Source organism: Pezoporus occidentalis, unplaced genomic scaffold, assembly GCF_034315485.1.
Source record: "Pezoporus occidentalis ecotype Australia unplaced genomic scaffold, CSIRO_AGI_Poc_V1 ctg26, whole genome shotgun sequence".
NCBI lineage: Eukaryota > Metazoa > Chordata > Aves > Psittaciformes > Psittacidae > Pezoporus > Pezoporus occidentalis.
Window position 1 is genome coordinate 5,115,932 of NW_026914502.1, and position 15,798 is coordinate 5,131,729.

Genomic DNA, 15,798 nt, shown 5'->3' on the forward strand with positions numbered 1-15,798 from the left:
AGAGTTAGCATGATGGCTCAGCAAATTATGTGGGTTCTTCAAAATGATAACAAGTATATTTTAGGATGAAAAACTGCAATACCTAAACAGACCATTTGTTTTCATTAATACTTCCCCACAAGGTTATAAACACAGAATTATTCTGTGCAAACAGAATATTATTTTTAGAAAACTATTATACAGTTATTGTGTGTGATTTATTTTGTTGATGTTTTTAAACTTCCTTTTTGATTGCATTTTGCTAACCCTTATTTTCTGAACATACATGTTTATATGAGTATGTAAATAAGTAGATCTGGAGTGCATACCTGAGTTCATCAGGACCCTTTCATAATCATACTAGGGTAGTATCCTTTACATGGCATTCAAGGAATTGCTACATGTGTGAAGGATGTTTTTCCCTTGTATCAAAGATTCCCTTAGTAGTTGCTGTGTTTCAGTGGTTGTTTTGCACATATTTCACCATATGTTTGAATACAGAGGGACTTGAGATGAGTGCCTGTTGTAGAATATTGTAAGACGAATGTGACGGAAACAGAGATCATTGCCAGTTACTGAGACATGGATCTGAATCAGGGGATCTTACTGTTTGGGTTGGTTTGTTTGCCAAAGAAATTTAAAGCACATTAATTTCTCAAACTTTCCAATCAAACTCTAGACACACAATTGAATTATTTAAGGAGGATTTGAGATGGGAAGATTGATTTAATAATAAGATTAAGAGGGTAAACAATATTTTGCTCATAAAAGCTTTATCTTGTGGATTATTCCAATTTAACAATATTGCTTGTAAGCAATAGTATGATACCGGTGTCTAACCCTAATGGCATTTAACGCCCATGTGTACCTAAATCAGCTGTCAGTCTGAAAGTTGTCTAAATTCTCAAGTTCTGCTTTCCTACATGCTCTGGATTGCCTCGGTTTTGACGGCAGTAAGGACCTTGGACACGTACCATAATTTAACTCTAAATCTCATTCTGAGGCTCAGGCACTTAAAAGGGATACCCTGAAGCACTCAGCTCCACATCACTAGTGTACTGTGTAGACATAAGCCATTATTTCTTACAGACAACTACTTAAGCTGCATCGGTGGGTGTTTCCTCTCTGTAGAATTTCTGCAGCTCAGGAGACTATTTAGATAGATAAAAGCTTATTCCAGAGGAGAGCTGTGTGTAACAAAGTTGCCATTCTACTTGGGACTCAGTTACATAGGCAGCTTTCTAATCAGTGCTTCTGAATTTCGTTAAGTTTAATCTAATCCATTATTTTCTCTCTGACACTAAGAAACAAGGGGGAGCAATGGGAGAAAATCAGGAAACTATCAAATGGTACTTCTCCTGTGTACTCTTCCAGCTCTCAGTAGTGTTCAGTAGCATGTTAGTTAATAAGGCATGTTTTCTGTTTCTTGCCTCAATATCTATCAACTTCCTAACTTCTTGGAGGCCACAAAATTCTTACAGTCCTCTTTACCAAATGACCACTTCAAACACTGCATGTGTCAGGAGGTCACCTACACTTTGTCTCTTGGGCAGGAAGAGGTGAAGAGAAGGACAGCAGTGCTCAGCTTCTCTCCTCAAACCTTCCTGCTTTTCCTTTTGTAGGAAACACGTTTGTTGTCCTGGTTTGGCATAGGGATAGGAGATGAAGAATAGCCTTGGAAAGAACCTACAGGGGTGGAGTTCAGCATGCAAAATGTTGAAGAACACAAAAACTGGTTAAGACAGTGCCAAGAAAAAGAATAGAAATACCAGAGGGGCATAATGGAGAAGCTCTGAGAGTTCAGAGGCTCTTGCAAAGAGGGCAATTTCTTGGAAATAGAAAACAGGTTTCCTAATCTAAGTGATGCACTGATCTGGAAGTGTGAATGCTCAAGTTTTTTTTCTCACCTGGATCTCTGTCAGGAGATTGCCTGTCAGCGCATAAGCATAGATACGTGAAATAAGTATAAAACACAAGCTTCAGAGCACGAGCTAACTAACAGTTGAAGAAGCTTGCCTTTTGACAGGTTATTCCATAATTGCCCAGGATTCCACAAACCTTCCTTTGAAGCATCTTTCACTGCCCATTGTCTGATCTAATTTCTAGACTGCTCTGTTTATTGGTGTTTTTTAATTTTTCTACAAGGCAGAAGGATGAAAATTCTTTAGGCCCCAGTTCAGGGGGCAGGGGTGTGTCTTCGTGAATAACAGACTCAGTGTTCTTGAAAGAGAAAAACAGAAAAAATACTTCTTTCCCCCCCCCCCCCAAACACATTTAATACTAGTGTGACATGTGTTCAGAATATGAGTACAATAGTCCAGAAAGATCCTCTGCCCCTTCTGAACCTCAGATCCTTCTATTCCCACCCATTGAGAGACATCCTCAGACTCAGAGGTGTGCAAACATCCCCGTGCTCTAACTGATAGAAGACGCAAATGCTTTCTCACTACAGAGTGCGTTCTCTGATATTTTGTCTGTGTTTTCTTAATAACTTGACCTTGCTACTTCTCTTCATTAATTCTCTGACATTAGCAAAAAGCAGGAGAGAATTACCTTTGTAGACTGCTCTTATTTGCACATAAGCAGTGTGCATCATCTTCCCTTAACCTCACCTCATGAGTTTCCTATTAATTGTTCTTTTCCAGTACTTTACTTCTTTCTGTGGTATTTCCAGCACAGCTCAATACTGGCTCAGTGTTTTCTCCAAAGAGTTAATCAGGCTGAGCTAATGGAGATGTGTTAGTTTCAATTTTCAAGCTAACTGGCTAACTTAAATACCTGACTTACCTGTGTTGGGTCATAGAGAAAGACCCAACTGAGAAAACCACTTTGATGTTGACATATCTGAAATAACTTTTGCATTGCTCTAGAGGTCACCTTTAAAGAAGATCTGTCGCTGATTTGCACTAAGCTTCTGTGCTAATAGTAGGGATGCATGTATTGAATGCTGTGGCTGAAACTAGGGGATTCATTCGATCTGCCATCTCAAAGTTCAGATGTAAACAGGCAGCTCCAGTGGGCAGTCTCTGCCACCCTAAGATGGTGGCTATGATAGATATGATAAATTGCCCTTTGGAGTTGTCTGTCTCCCTCTAACTACAGAGGGAATCAAGACAACTTGCCAAAATGTAAACCCAGTTTTTAAATTGTCTGAGTCAAATAAATGAATTCCACCCTACTTGGCTAGAAATTGGCCGCCTAACATACGTCGGACAGTAATGGTGCTTTGCAGTGATTCATGTACATTAAGTATAAACCATTGACCTACTGGTCTTCTAGAAACGTTTCTCATTGTCTGCATGACAGAGTTTAAAAGGGTCTGCTTTTCTGTGCATAGGTCTACATATTAAAGATTTAAAAGGTACTTGACCCTGTGTAGAACAGACTAAACCTTAGTGCTTATTGTTACCTAATGATTCTTTGTAATGAACAGATAAGAGCATACCTTTGGAATCTTTTTAGCATTAATATCATGTCATATGGCATACAACATATTCTATTAATATATATAATATTATATATTACATAGTATGTATGTGATATTGTATATAACTTGTGTTATATATATGTCATATATATAGCATGCTATATATTTATGGTATATATAATATATATCAACTAGTATATACTTTTGTTTGTATCACTGGGAGAATTAATTTATGAGGGCATATTTATTTATCATCACTATGATTTGTGCATTGCTTTGCAAAATCAGTGGGAAAATTGTTTAAGATGTACATGTTTAAAAAGTATCAGATGCGTCTCCATGCACTTATGTAGTCACTCAAAATGTTGAAGTGCAGTAGCTCTGACATTCTCTGCACAGGCCAACAAACAGCTTTTATGGAAGGTTCACAGAAGTTCATATAAAATATTCATGATTTTACTTGCTAAAAGAAAAACCTCTTTCAGACCTGTAAAGTACTGTTTGACAGAAAGTGACCTGCAATCTGATGTAGTCTCATGTCTTGATATAAACAGGAGCAGGAGAGATTTGCAGAAATGAGTGTACATTTTAGGCTTGTCTTTGTTCCATAGCAGGATGAGTAGCAATTAATGGAGTGAAAAGATTGCAGATTTCCTAGTGCTTTTTAAACCTGCTTATTTCATTTTCAAACTTCTGAGATCAATTTAGCAGCAGGAAGTTCTGCAGAGCAATTTGGTTCCAGTTGACCCTGGAGAGGTTGCTGCTGAATAAGACTTAGTTACAGCTCTGTTTCCATAATGACACCTCGCTGCAATAAATGACACCTTCTTAACCTCAGGTTGCATTTCCAATACATTTCTAACAATTCCCAAGTCACATGAGGAGATTGAAAGCAAAGTCCTCCAGAGAAATGTGTCAGCACAGGATGTCACCACACCACAGGGGACCTGGCACTGCTGGCATGGTATTTCTAACTTACATAACACATTGGCTGGAACACGTATTTTTTCATGCTGATTAACATCATTGAAGTAGAGATCTGAATCTCCTGATAAACCAGTTTCTCCACCTCTTTCTTCTTCGGCAGAGGTTTCCTAAGAAGGAAACCCTATAAGCCACTCTGCCTTCTTTCTTAAGAGGAAAACTGCATGTCAGGGATAGTTTCCTCAGAGAGCACACACACCAGTTTCAATGGTGTGTGCCACCGGCCAGCAACCTGTAGCTTGCCCTAATGTCTGAGTCAGGAGGGACAGTGAACAGTACAACTTATAACACTGGAGCTTCTGAAAGCAGCCTATCAGCTATTTAAGAACAGAGTACTCTGTTACTTCTGCTGTAGAGGTGCCACAACAGGGTTTGTAATCATCTTAAGAGGTGACAGGAAGGGAAGTGGTTTTCCGGGGAGGGGGGCTCTTGCGTCCTTCCCTGTGCCATCAAGTACTCTGTTGTGTGATCCTGGACAAAATGCCTGGAAGAAACAATTAAGTGAAGGGCTCATTTTTTTGGGGCCCTTCCACACACACCCCACACCCACATCCCCCCCCCAAGTTACCATATTCTTGCTGTGGCATTCAGCCACATAGGTTGCTGCTGCCTCACGTGAGCTGATATTCCAGTGCCACACAGCCATAATGGTGTGTTCTGCCGAACAAGGACAGAGAAGCTCTGATTTTGGGAGAGCTGTTCTCTCAGGAATCCCAGTGACCTATTAGGTCTTTAAGCCACTTACCATCTCCTTCTGCTCCAGCAATAAAAGGCAATAGAAGGGAGCCAAGAATCTACTTCTTCAGATGCTAATACTTTTGGTTGTCAGAGGGCATTGATCTGACATGATTTCCATTTATGTGACAGGCAACCCTTTTCAGTTTTGCAGGTTTTTTTTTGTTTCCATATGATTCCTGGAATCACACCCTTCCACTAAGCTTGTTTGAACTGAATTTATCCCGCTTGCATCAGAAATACAGAGCATATAAAGTAACTCCTTAAAACACACATTTATGTAAAACATTTGTGTGATCTTTTTTAGCTACTGTTATTTAAAGAAACATGTTATTAAAATCTTTTAAGTTGTTCACTGCATTATAAATTAAGCCAAATGCTTTTTAACTTTGAGGTTTTTGCACATACACCTTGTCAGAGAGAACAGAATCATAGAACCACAGAATCAGCTAGGTTGGAAAAGATCCTTAAGATCATCAAGCCCAACTGCTACCCCAGGACTGCCAAGTCCACCACTAAACCTCCTCACTGTCTTTGACAGCTGATACAGCTTTATTTTATACAATTGCATTTAACATCTTCTACTATAATCTGTTTTGAAGAATCAGGAGCAGAGCAAGTACTGTTAGAAGTAAAGATCTAGGAGGGCTTTTGTCGCAAGCTTATGAGATAATGCATGGCGGCACATTCTGAGAATGAAAGAAAATTTGTAGTGTTGCAGAATCATATGGATGAGTAATTACTGTCTTCATACATAATATCAAGAGTAGAGGAGAAGGAATTAAGCAACAAAGAAGGAACTGCATTATGGAACACAGAAGCAAAAGCATTTTGTTGAGCTTTGTTTAGCCTGGAGGACATTTGGGGGTTGCATCTATCATGACCTCTAGCCTGCAACACTGTAGCAGAATCCATTTTTTGATAATGGCATTAGGTTCACTTGGCTTCCATCCACCATTTCTGAGCAAGCAAAGGGAATCTGCAAGGGGAAAGAATCTAAAATGGAGGGAGAAATGATAATTGTAGCTTGCTGGAGGCCTGTTTTTCAGCAAACAAAGTGCTTCAAAAGAAGCATACTGTTAGGCTGTCTTTTGAATGAAAACCTTCAGGGAACTAGTGTAAGACAATGAAGTAAAAACATCATTTTTCACCCCAAACTTGTTAATTTTCTAGCTCTAATGCCTTGCCAGTAAAACTCCATGCTCAACTCTGAACTCCAAGGTTAGCGCCAGTAATAGTATTCCCTCCAGGCATTATAACTGTGAATTACCACAGAAATGATTAGGAAGATAAGAGACACTATTATGTAAAGAATCAAATATCTTATCTAGTCACTCTACTAATTGGATTCAGCCTTGTTTGGCAGAAAAAAGAATTCCTACCGAATTCAACATAAACCCAAAGTTGTTTCAGCCATGTGGACATCTTTAACATACAGAGAGATGGGTTATGAATTTATATATATCATTTAATTTTGTGTTCATGTTTCCATGATTTTTTCCATGTAAACTTGTTTTCAGTCTTTTCTATAGACAGACACACACTTCTAGCATGAAAGTGCTCACATATTGTAAATAATGGGAGGTATTGGCATTCACATTGTACGCTAGGATAGCTCAGTCAAAAGAATAAAGAAAATCTCTAGAGTACAACCAGAAAGGAATATAAACATAGGTGTTCTCAATCTATATTGCATTTGCCACTCATAAAATAGTCTCTGTTCCCTTATTCTACAAAGATAGCAACAGTAAGATGAGCAGCAAACACGAAATAAAGGAAAGGATGCAATGTGTCTCTGCTGGAGGACATACTGTGGGAATGAAGACCACTAGAGACAATAGGCAGTACAGCTACATGGTTGTCCGTTGCCCACTAGTATGTGTCATGCATGGCTTTAGTAATGAAGGCTGAAAGCTTTTGGCCTCATATCTTCTTGGTAAATCCTTCCTTGGTAAATATGTGAAGTGTTGGTAATAGTGGAGGCATTATAACTGATCAGGAAACGTTGTTTCATTACTTTCACTTCTCTTACTGGAGTAAAATGTCTCCCCTAAGAAAATATGCTTTTATTGCGTATTACCTTTCTTACAGACTTTCTAGAATCAGAACTAAAATCAATATTTTTTTTACTGTGCCCTGAAAGAATATTTTTTCCAAGTCTGGGATCATGAGTAAAATCTCAGACTTTATTTATTGCTACGTATAGTATAAAATCAGTGACCAACAGTATAGAAATTCTAATACAGTTACAGAACCTAGGCTGGTGAAACACTCTGTAAATATAATAGCATTTTCTGGTATAGAAACTGGTGCAGAGGTTGTTTTTACCTTCCAGAAACACATTTGAAAATTGAATCTTGTTACATTTCTGTAATTAACAGTTAAATACTACATATGGATGGTTTGACAGAAAACTGACAGTGGTGTTTTTAAACTCTAGCTCTATTTGTAAGGAGAAACACAAATATAGACCACTTTTTCATTTCCAATCTTGTATCAGCTGCCCTTCCCTTAATGAAAGATACTGTTGCCCAACAAGAGGATTGCAGGCTCCTTGCAGGAGGTTAAAGTAGGTTTCCTCCTCTAATTATATCATAAGAAACAAGGAGGGATCAATTAATGAGTTTTCAAAGAGAAGCAAGGTTACTGAGGGGGCCTTAGTAATTCCCTCCAGCTGGAGCTGGGAAGTGGCTGAAGTAGGAGACAAAGAAGAGTCAGGGAAGGGTCTCGATTCCCTCCTCTGTTGGGAAGCCCCTGCTGAGAAAGCATGCGATAAAGCCCTGTATTTTGGTGAGTGTGTCTTGAATCTTTCCTGTGTCTTGAAGCAAGGAGACGTCTTGATGAAAGAATAACATGTAACTATGCAATTCAGATTATTATTGGTAATAGTAGAAGTATAGAAACACCTAACTAAATTAACCAACCTTATCCCAAATGGCAGTATTTTACCCCTTGAAACTCACAGCCTTCTCATGAGGATGGTGTCCAAAGGAGTGAAGTTGCAGTCCTCCCTGCAGCATATGTGCAGTTCTCAGATCTCTCTTCTGCTCCCTCCCCTCCAAGTTTGCATCTGCTGACACTTCATTAGCTTTGGCCAAAACAGGTCCAGTGCAGAGGGGGAAGAAGGGAAGAGGACAATGGTGATACAGCTGTCCTTGCTTGTTGAATGTTTGGTGAGGGTTTTTTTGACAAGGGAGTGATTGTGCATACCTGGTAGGTATAGCTGCTCTGCCAGCCGGTGAAACACCGTTGAGCTGTCATGGTTCCTCTGCACCAAAGAAATAAGATCCATAATGAGATACCAGAGGGATAGAGTACTCCATGTACAGACAGACATTGGGTGACCTTTTAGTCGTCAGCTGCCTTTGGGTCTGAAGCTTCTTCATAGTGAATGGGCACCGTATCAAAGTCGTTCCACCCTGGAAACCAGGGGAGAAATGCTGGCAATACTTAGCTGACTTTCAACAGTGTAAAACAAGAAATTGGAAATCTAGTAAATGGTCTAAAGGAAAAAAAGCTTCAGAAACCTTACAGGTCGTCTGTGTTGAAATCAGAAAGTTAGAGATAATGGAAGTCAACTTCAGAAGAAGAGCAAGTCTCTAGGGAGGTGACACTGGAATCCAGTCATCATTTACAGTACACACTTTTCTGTCCTTTGTATAGCCTGTGAGAAAAGGGATTCTGAAAAAGAGAATCCAGAAAGATTTAGGATAAAATAAGCTCACTCGGAATGAAGGAATGAACTTTCATTATTCAATACAAATTTGAAAAGACAAACTTAACAGACTAAATTAAATGAGGAGCTCACAGCTTTGTAGATGACTCATGGTACTTGAAGAAATTTATGACAGTATAGAGGAAAATAGAAAGAGCAGATGGTGCAAAGGATCCTCAGTACAAAACAGAGATCAGCACTGAGCTCAAGAGCCAGAAAACATCCTTCAGCCTAGTACCAGTGGCAAGAAAATGCTGCCATTAAAGTGATTAAAAGCCATGCTGAGCTTCTAAGCATTATTTTTTTGTTATCAAATGGTTTCATTGGGTAACCGAATTAGAGCACTCCTGCAGCTACTGCATTTGAAGCAACTAATTAAAAGAACTTCCCATTGATTCAGCATAGGAACATTAGAGCAGTCTTTATAAGTGGGCAAATAGGATTTACCTATCCTAAATTTTCCAGTTAAAAAGAGCTTTAACTAGAAATGGGTAGGATCTTTAGGGTCTAAATAACTTCTGCTCTAGTGAGCAACTGTTAGAAGAAGCTGGAATTTCTCCATACGAAGTATTGCTTTCAGTAGCATTTCACAACAACCAAAGAACTAGAAAATGAGCTAGTTGCAGCTTTGGGTTTACTTGTCTGTTTCTTTGTACACTAAATTTTTGACTTGAGTCCTTTTCCTAAAAGTCATTATTTTGTCTGAGATGTGAATAGATAACGTCTGTGTGATAAATATAGGCTCATCCTCATGAACATACAAGAAATGGTCAGTGGTGGCTCTTTTGTGGCTTTTTGTTGAAAGGCACATGGGGCTTTTGCCAGGTACCCTCAATACAAACAGATACGGTGCTCATATTCACAGCCTCTGCATTTTGATTTAGGGGATGCAGCGCTGGCACAGTACTACAGGTGTGATGTGAGCATTCCTGTATGGGGTTTTCAGTTTCAAGTGCAGGTCAAGCACAGCTAGTTTAGGAGAAGGTTGAAGTAAATCTTTTCCCCTTAATACACTACTGAGTTGTTTCCCAGGAAGAGGACTGGGGTTATTTCTTTTGAGAGGATCTTCAGATGTGCCAGGACAGTGTTTTGATATGCAGTTCCTCAGGTGGAAGAGTTACTACAGACAGCTCAGTCTGAAAACCTGAATAAATTGCGACATAAATTTGGAGATCAGAACCCAAAGGAAAATGCACAGCATGAGGTACATCTGAGAAGCTTATACAGGGTAGGTGATGATTTGAAGAAGTGTAATACCAGTAATCTGTATTTCAAAATCCTGGAAGGGCCAAGAATGTGATTATGTCTGCAGCTTAACCTGGTGTTTTCTGTAATCAACCTCAGTCATTTCACAAAGATTTAATTGTCTGACTAGTGAACCCCCAAATGCAGTGAGATGAAGCTGTGATGTGCTAGGAAAAATGGTCCAGCTGATGCTCATGACCTGTGAGCAGGCACACAGGGTGTACCAAATGTATCTGAAAGGTTGCTATAGCTCCCTCAGACCCACCTGTAAATTACAGCTGGATACCCCTAAATGACTCAAAACAAGAAGTAGTAAACAAATTTATATAAGCAATGCCCTTGGAGGGGCTTGATCAGCATTTACCAAATACAAATCCATGTTTGCTAGCTCCTGTTTTTCTTTAAACAGACCTATCTTTGTTCCCTGCTTGGAGTAGCTGATGTTACCCCAGAGAAACATTATGAATGCTCAGTCTCACCCTCAATTTCAAGAGTAAGAATCATTTTAACCGAGGGAGTAGTTACACATACCCAGGGATAATGTTTTGGCCCAGAACCTATGAATGCTTTTTATTTATTTATTTGTATATTTTCTGTTCAGTTACTTATGCTTTTAAAGGACTTCCTGAAAAATAGGTTAATCTTTATTCAGTGTGACAGGAATTCTTTTTATCTCTCATTCCCTTACATCAGACTTGTAATTAAACTGGCATTAGTACAGGTTAATGACAGTTTCCTGAGTAAGCTCTGCTTTGTCCACTTAATACTTTTGGTAGTTTTTTCCATTAGTGTTGCATGTTAGGTTGTGTGGGGTTTTTTCACATCAGGGAGGACTGGACTATTCTATCATAGGATTGACAGTGAATGGAAGTTAGTTTTCTCTCTCAGATAAATGCACTGTCACAAAGAAAAAGATTGTTATGTGCATGTCTGTGTGTAGTTTTCCTTTTTTCAGTGGAAAGCAACCATTTTTGTTTTCTTCAGTGGTTGCTTGCATTCTAGAATTCGTTTTTCGCTTTCATTTCTTCAACTTCCTGAAATACTTACAGGAAAGAAAACTAAGGCATGAAATTTTGTGATTAGAAGCAGATTTTTTATTTCATTTTCCTAGGGAGACTCTTCCAGTTGGAAGATAAAAACAGAAGTCATAGAAATGTGTTTTTTTAGAAGACAGCTCCTTGGAAGCTTAGAAGAGGTTAAATAAGATTCATAGTAAAGAGGAGTGGGGAGGGTGTGTAATAAACCAGTCTTTGTTAGTGGAAAGACAAATAGTGAAAGCTGTGAACCACTGGAAGAACTTTTGGGGGGGTTTATGGTAGCTGGTTTGTTCAGCTGGCTCAGTTGTCTTCAAGGCTCTTGTACAACATGACTGGTTTTGTTGTAGTATTTGGGAAAGCTGCATATCAGTACTACTAAAAACAGCTGGGGAATATTAGACCTCCTTTGACGTGCTTGACCAGATTAATAAAATAAGCAAAGATCATTTTCTAGAATGCAATTTTTGCACCATTTGAAATTATTGCATAGGTAATAGTCCACCTTCTTTTCCAAAAGGGCAGAAAATCTGTTTCTTAATATTAGTTAACCCCCTAGTGAGACAATTTGGCTCTTGGCTGAACCAGCCCATGTTGGGCCACTTGCAATAGCTTCTAGAAATGGTTCCTACTAGCTGCACTGCTGCAGACCTGCAGTATCAGTTACAGTAGGTAAGTCTGGGGGTATGTTTGCCCTCATGGTTTGCCCATAACCCAGTCCCTGCTGCTGGTCTCTATGAAGCTGGGCTCTTCTGGGTGCATAGCTACATCACAGACAGGCTAAAACGTCCTTGCTGCTGCCAGCCCAGCTTGCAGAAATAGGATTCACTTCATGTGCTGTAAGATGTGTCACTATCTTTTACCCCAAAGAGTAAACCGAATGTACATATTACACAGTTGAATTATAACATTTCATGAAGATTGTCCTGAATGTAGAATTTACCGTCTCTGAAATGTGGTTCTGCTCTGGGCGTGATGTCCTCCAAGCCAGCAGTGCAACCTGGTTGCACGCAGCTGGTAGTGGGAGCTGGCACAGGCTCTTCTTTCATATTTTTGCATACAGCCATTTTTCAGAAGCTGGTCTGCACTTTACCAAAGGAGTTACTAGTATGTACTTGAGACATTAATTCCAGGTTATATGGTTTCCCTGAGAATTGCCATCTGTCATGCCTTTCTGTCTGGAGGTCACTCCAAGTTACCTTGGGTTGGTATCCTAAAACAGTAGGTTGAAAGGATAAACTGTGTGCTTTGTCTTTAACCCTTAGTTATCCTTTTCCCTTTCAGCACCCTCCTTGATAGGTATGGTAAGGAAGGACTGGGCTTCCCAAAACAGCATTGCCCTCTCCTGGCAAGAGCCGGACTTTCCCCATGGAGCAATTCTGGACTACGAGATCAAGTACTATGAGAAAGTAGGTCTCACTTACAGCATCACCCAAACTCAGATCCTAAAGAGCAATATGTTTTGTATTTCTAATATCTTAAAAAATACTTTAAACTTTTCACTTGGTCCCACATACAATGCTGTATAATTATAAGGTTTATTCTGTACCATTTTTTGTAGTTTTACTTCTAACTTGTTAATTACTGTCTTGTTTCACATCAGAATCAAGTGCAGCAGCAAGCAGGCATTAGATATACCTGTCCAATAGTAACTACATTTATGATCATGGGTAAATGGATCATATGCCTGAACATATTTTGATTTATGGACTGTAAAAACTTCACATTAGAGTGACCCTGAAGCAAAACAGTTGCGGTGAATGACAATGTGATTTCATTTTGTGGCATTATTTAGCAATAATCTGTTCTAAAATGATAGAATGAACCAGCCTTGTTTAAAGGGTTGCAAAAGGTTACGAGAAAGAGAAACTGCATGGCATTCATGTAAAATTTCTGGAATTCTGTCAAAATTGGGTGATTTCACAGAAAAGAGAGCAATAACATGCATTGCAAGTAAGAGGTACAAGGTACACGTGCACAGCATGTCTGGTGAACACATATTTTGGAGTGTGCTTCTCCCAAACCACAAAACACGTTTTACCATTTCCAGTTTACTATAGGGTCTTATACCACTATAAAATTTAGTGCTAATCAGTGACTTCACTCCTAAAGATATGCACAGGAAATTTTTGCTGTCCATACCTTAAAAGGTTGCCTGGTAAGTCAGTTTTTGCTGTTTGTCTGCCCGCATCCGAAAGTCACAATGGAACTAATGCATATATAAGAAGACCACAAAGAACAGAAATATAAGCCAAGTCATGAAAGAAAGATTTGGGTTTCTTAGGCTCTATAAATGTCTGAGAATTTTCTTCCTTGGTTGCATTTCTCTATTGAGATGATGCAGCTTTAATGATGCAGGAAAAAAAAAAGAGTAAATCGGGAAAAAAAAAACATAAATAAATATCACAGCTACAGGTTGGGTGGAGAAGAGATTCAGAGCAGCTGTGTGGAGAAGGACTTGGAAATATTGCTCAATGAGAAACTGAACATGAGCTGGCTTCAGTGTGTGCTCGCAGTTCAGAAACCAACCATATCCTGGGCTGTGTCAAAAGGAGCGTGATCAGCAGGTGGAAGGAGGTGGTCCTGCCCCTCTACTCTGCTATCGTGAGACCCCATTTACAGCACTGTGTGCAGTTCTGGTGTCCTCAACATGAGGACATGGAGCTGTTGGAGCAAGTCCAGACGCCAGAGGATGATCAGGAGCTGGAGCACCTCCTGTATGAAGATAGGCTGAGAAGGCTGGGGCTGTTCAGCCTGGAGAAGAGAAGGCTGCATGGGGACCTCATAGCAGCCTTCCAGTATCTGAAGGGGACCTATAGGGATGTTGGGGAGGGACTCTTCATTAGGGACTGTAGTGATAGGATAAGTGATAATGGGTTCAAACTCCAACAGGGAAAGTTTAGGTTAGATATAAGAAAGCTGTATGTTCTGAGAGTGGTAAGGCACTGGAAGGGGTTGCCCAGGGAAGCTATGCATGCTCCATCGCTGGGAGCGTACAAAGCCAGGTTGGACAGAGTCTTGGGTGACATGGTTTAGTGTGAGGTATCCCTGCTCATGGTAAGGGGTTGGAACGCGGTGATCTTAAGGTCCTTTCCAACCCTAACTATTATATGATTATGTATGCATAACATAGCATAGCTTTCTGTTGTATTCGGTTCTGTTCCATTCTCTTCTATTCCATTCCATTTTTATTCTGTTCCATTCCATTCCCTACACTCACAATGAGTTGTACAATTAGGAGAATATTATTTACCCGAAATGCCAAGGAAATTTAAGCACCAAAAGCACTTTCAAAGACACAAATCAGAACGATTACAGGTGGAAAGAGTGTTTTATTTATAAATAGTTATTTTAGTTGTCTCGGTTTGGTTTGGTTTAGCTTAGTTTAGTTGATTTCAGTCTGGTTTAGTTTAGACCCTTCAGCTGAGCTGGGAAAAACCTCCCTTAGAGCCTGACAAAGGAAAGGCAGGACAGGAGCGGTGCCTTGGTGGTGCGAGAGCAGTGCAGGAAGCAGCCAGCCAGAAAGGGCCAGGGAAGAGCTGACAAGGGGTGGTGCTCAATGCTACAGAGGACAGCAGCGAGTCCCGGGGCCACGCTGGGGCCACCGTGGCAGTCCAGGAGGCTGCCTCCCCCCGGATGCGGGGCACGAGGGCCACCTGCGTGGAGCACGAGCAGCTGCCTTTGGGACACACTGAGCCAAAGGAGCCCCATGAAGGGGCTGTGCTCGGCTGCGGAGGAAGGCAAAAAACCCCAGGGCCGCTTGCTAGTCCAGCCTGGGGAGAAAAAAGCCTTCCCCCCCCCAGCTGCAGGACACCAGGGGCCACCTTCGTGGTGCACGAGCACCAGGCGATAACGCAGCCAGAATGGCCCCAGGAGCCCTGACAAGTGGTGATGCTCGGTGCTCAGAGGAAGGCAAAAAACCCCCGGGGACCCGTGCCAATCTGCCCCGGGGGAAAATTCCTTCCTGACCCCAGTGCTGGCGATCGGCTGCTCCCTGAGCATGTGAGCAAGACCTGCTCCTGGTCCACACGCTGCTTATGCCTCTGAGGGGACAAGGGGACGCTGGCACTGCCTTTTCTGCCTCCTCCTGGAGCCATCGCAGGGGCTTCCAACACCACCAGAACGCCAATGGTCTGATGAATCCTCAGAGCAAAAATCTTCCTGTGCTTGGCAGTGGAGCTCCAGAGCACTGGGGGAGGGCACTGAACCAACTGTGCATCCTATTTCTTCTGGCTGCTGCCACTGTCTCCCCAGGAGATGAGGATGGTGAGCTTCCCGACGACTGAAGCAGGATTTCCATCCATCCATCCATCTATCCATCAGATGAGCTTTGAGCATGGCCCCTCCAAGAGCTGCAGCTGCAGCAGAGAATCTCCTGCAGCTTCATGATCACCCCTTCAGCACCTTCCTCACCGAATTCCCTGGTGCTGAGGACATGAGGATGGGGAGCTCCCTGACGACTGAAGCAGGATTTCCATCCATCCATCCATCCATCCATTCATCAGATGAGCTTTGAGCACGGCCCCTCCAAGAGCTGCAACAGAGCAGCAGAGAACCTCCTGCAGCTTCATGTTCACCCCTTCAGCACCTTCCTCACCTAATTCCCTGGTGCTGAGGACATGAGGTTGGTGAGCTCTCTCATGATTCAAGCAGGATTTCCATCCATCCATCCATCCATC

At 41.1% G+C, this 15,798-nt stretch overlaps 1 protein-coding gene across 9 annotated transcripts in view; it reads left to right on the forward strand.

The window, feature by feature from the left end:
* EPHA6 (EPH receptor A6) overlaps positions 1-15,798 on the forward strand; it is a 471,056-nt gene that overhangs the window by 315,722 nt on the left and 139,536 nt on the right. For all 9 annotated transcript variants that reach the window (XM_062624018.1, XM_062624010.1, XM_062624012.1 and 6 more), the window contains one exon: positions 12,404-12,528. In XM_062624018.1, coding sequence (XP_062480002.1) covers positions 12,404-12,528 — 125 coding nt within the window. The remainder of the gene's footprint in view (positions 1-12,403; positions 12,529-15,798) is intronic.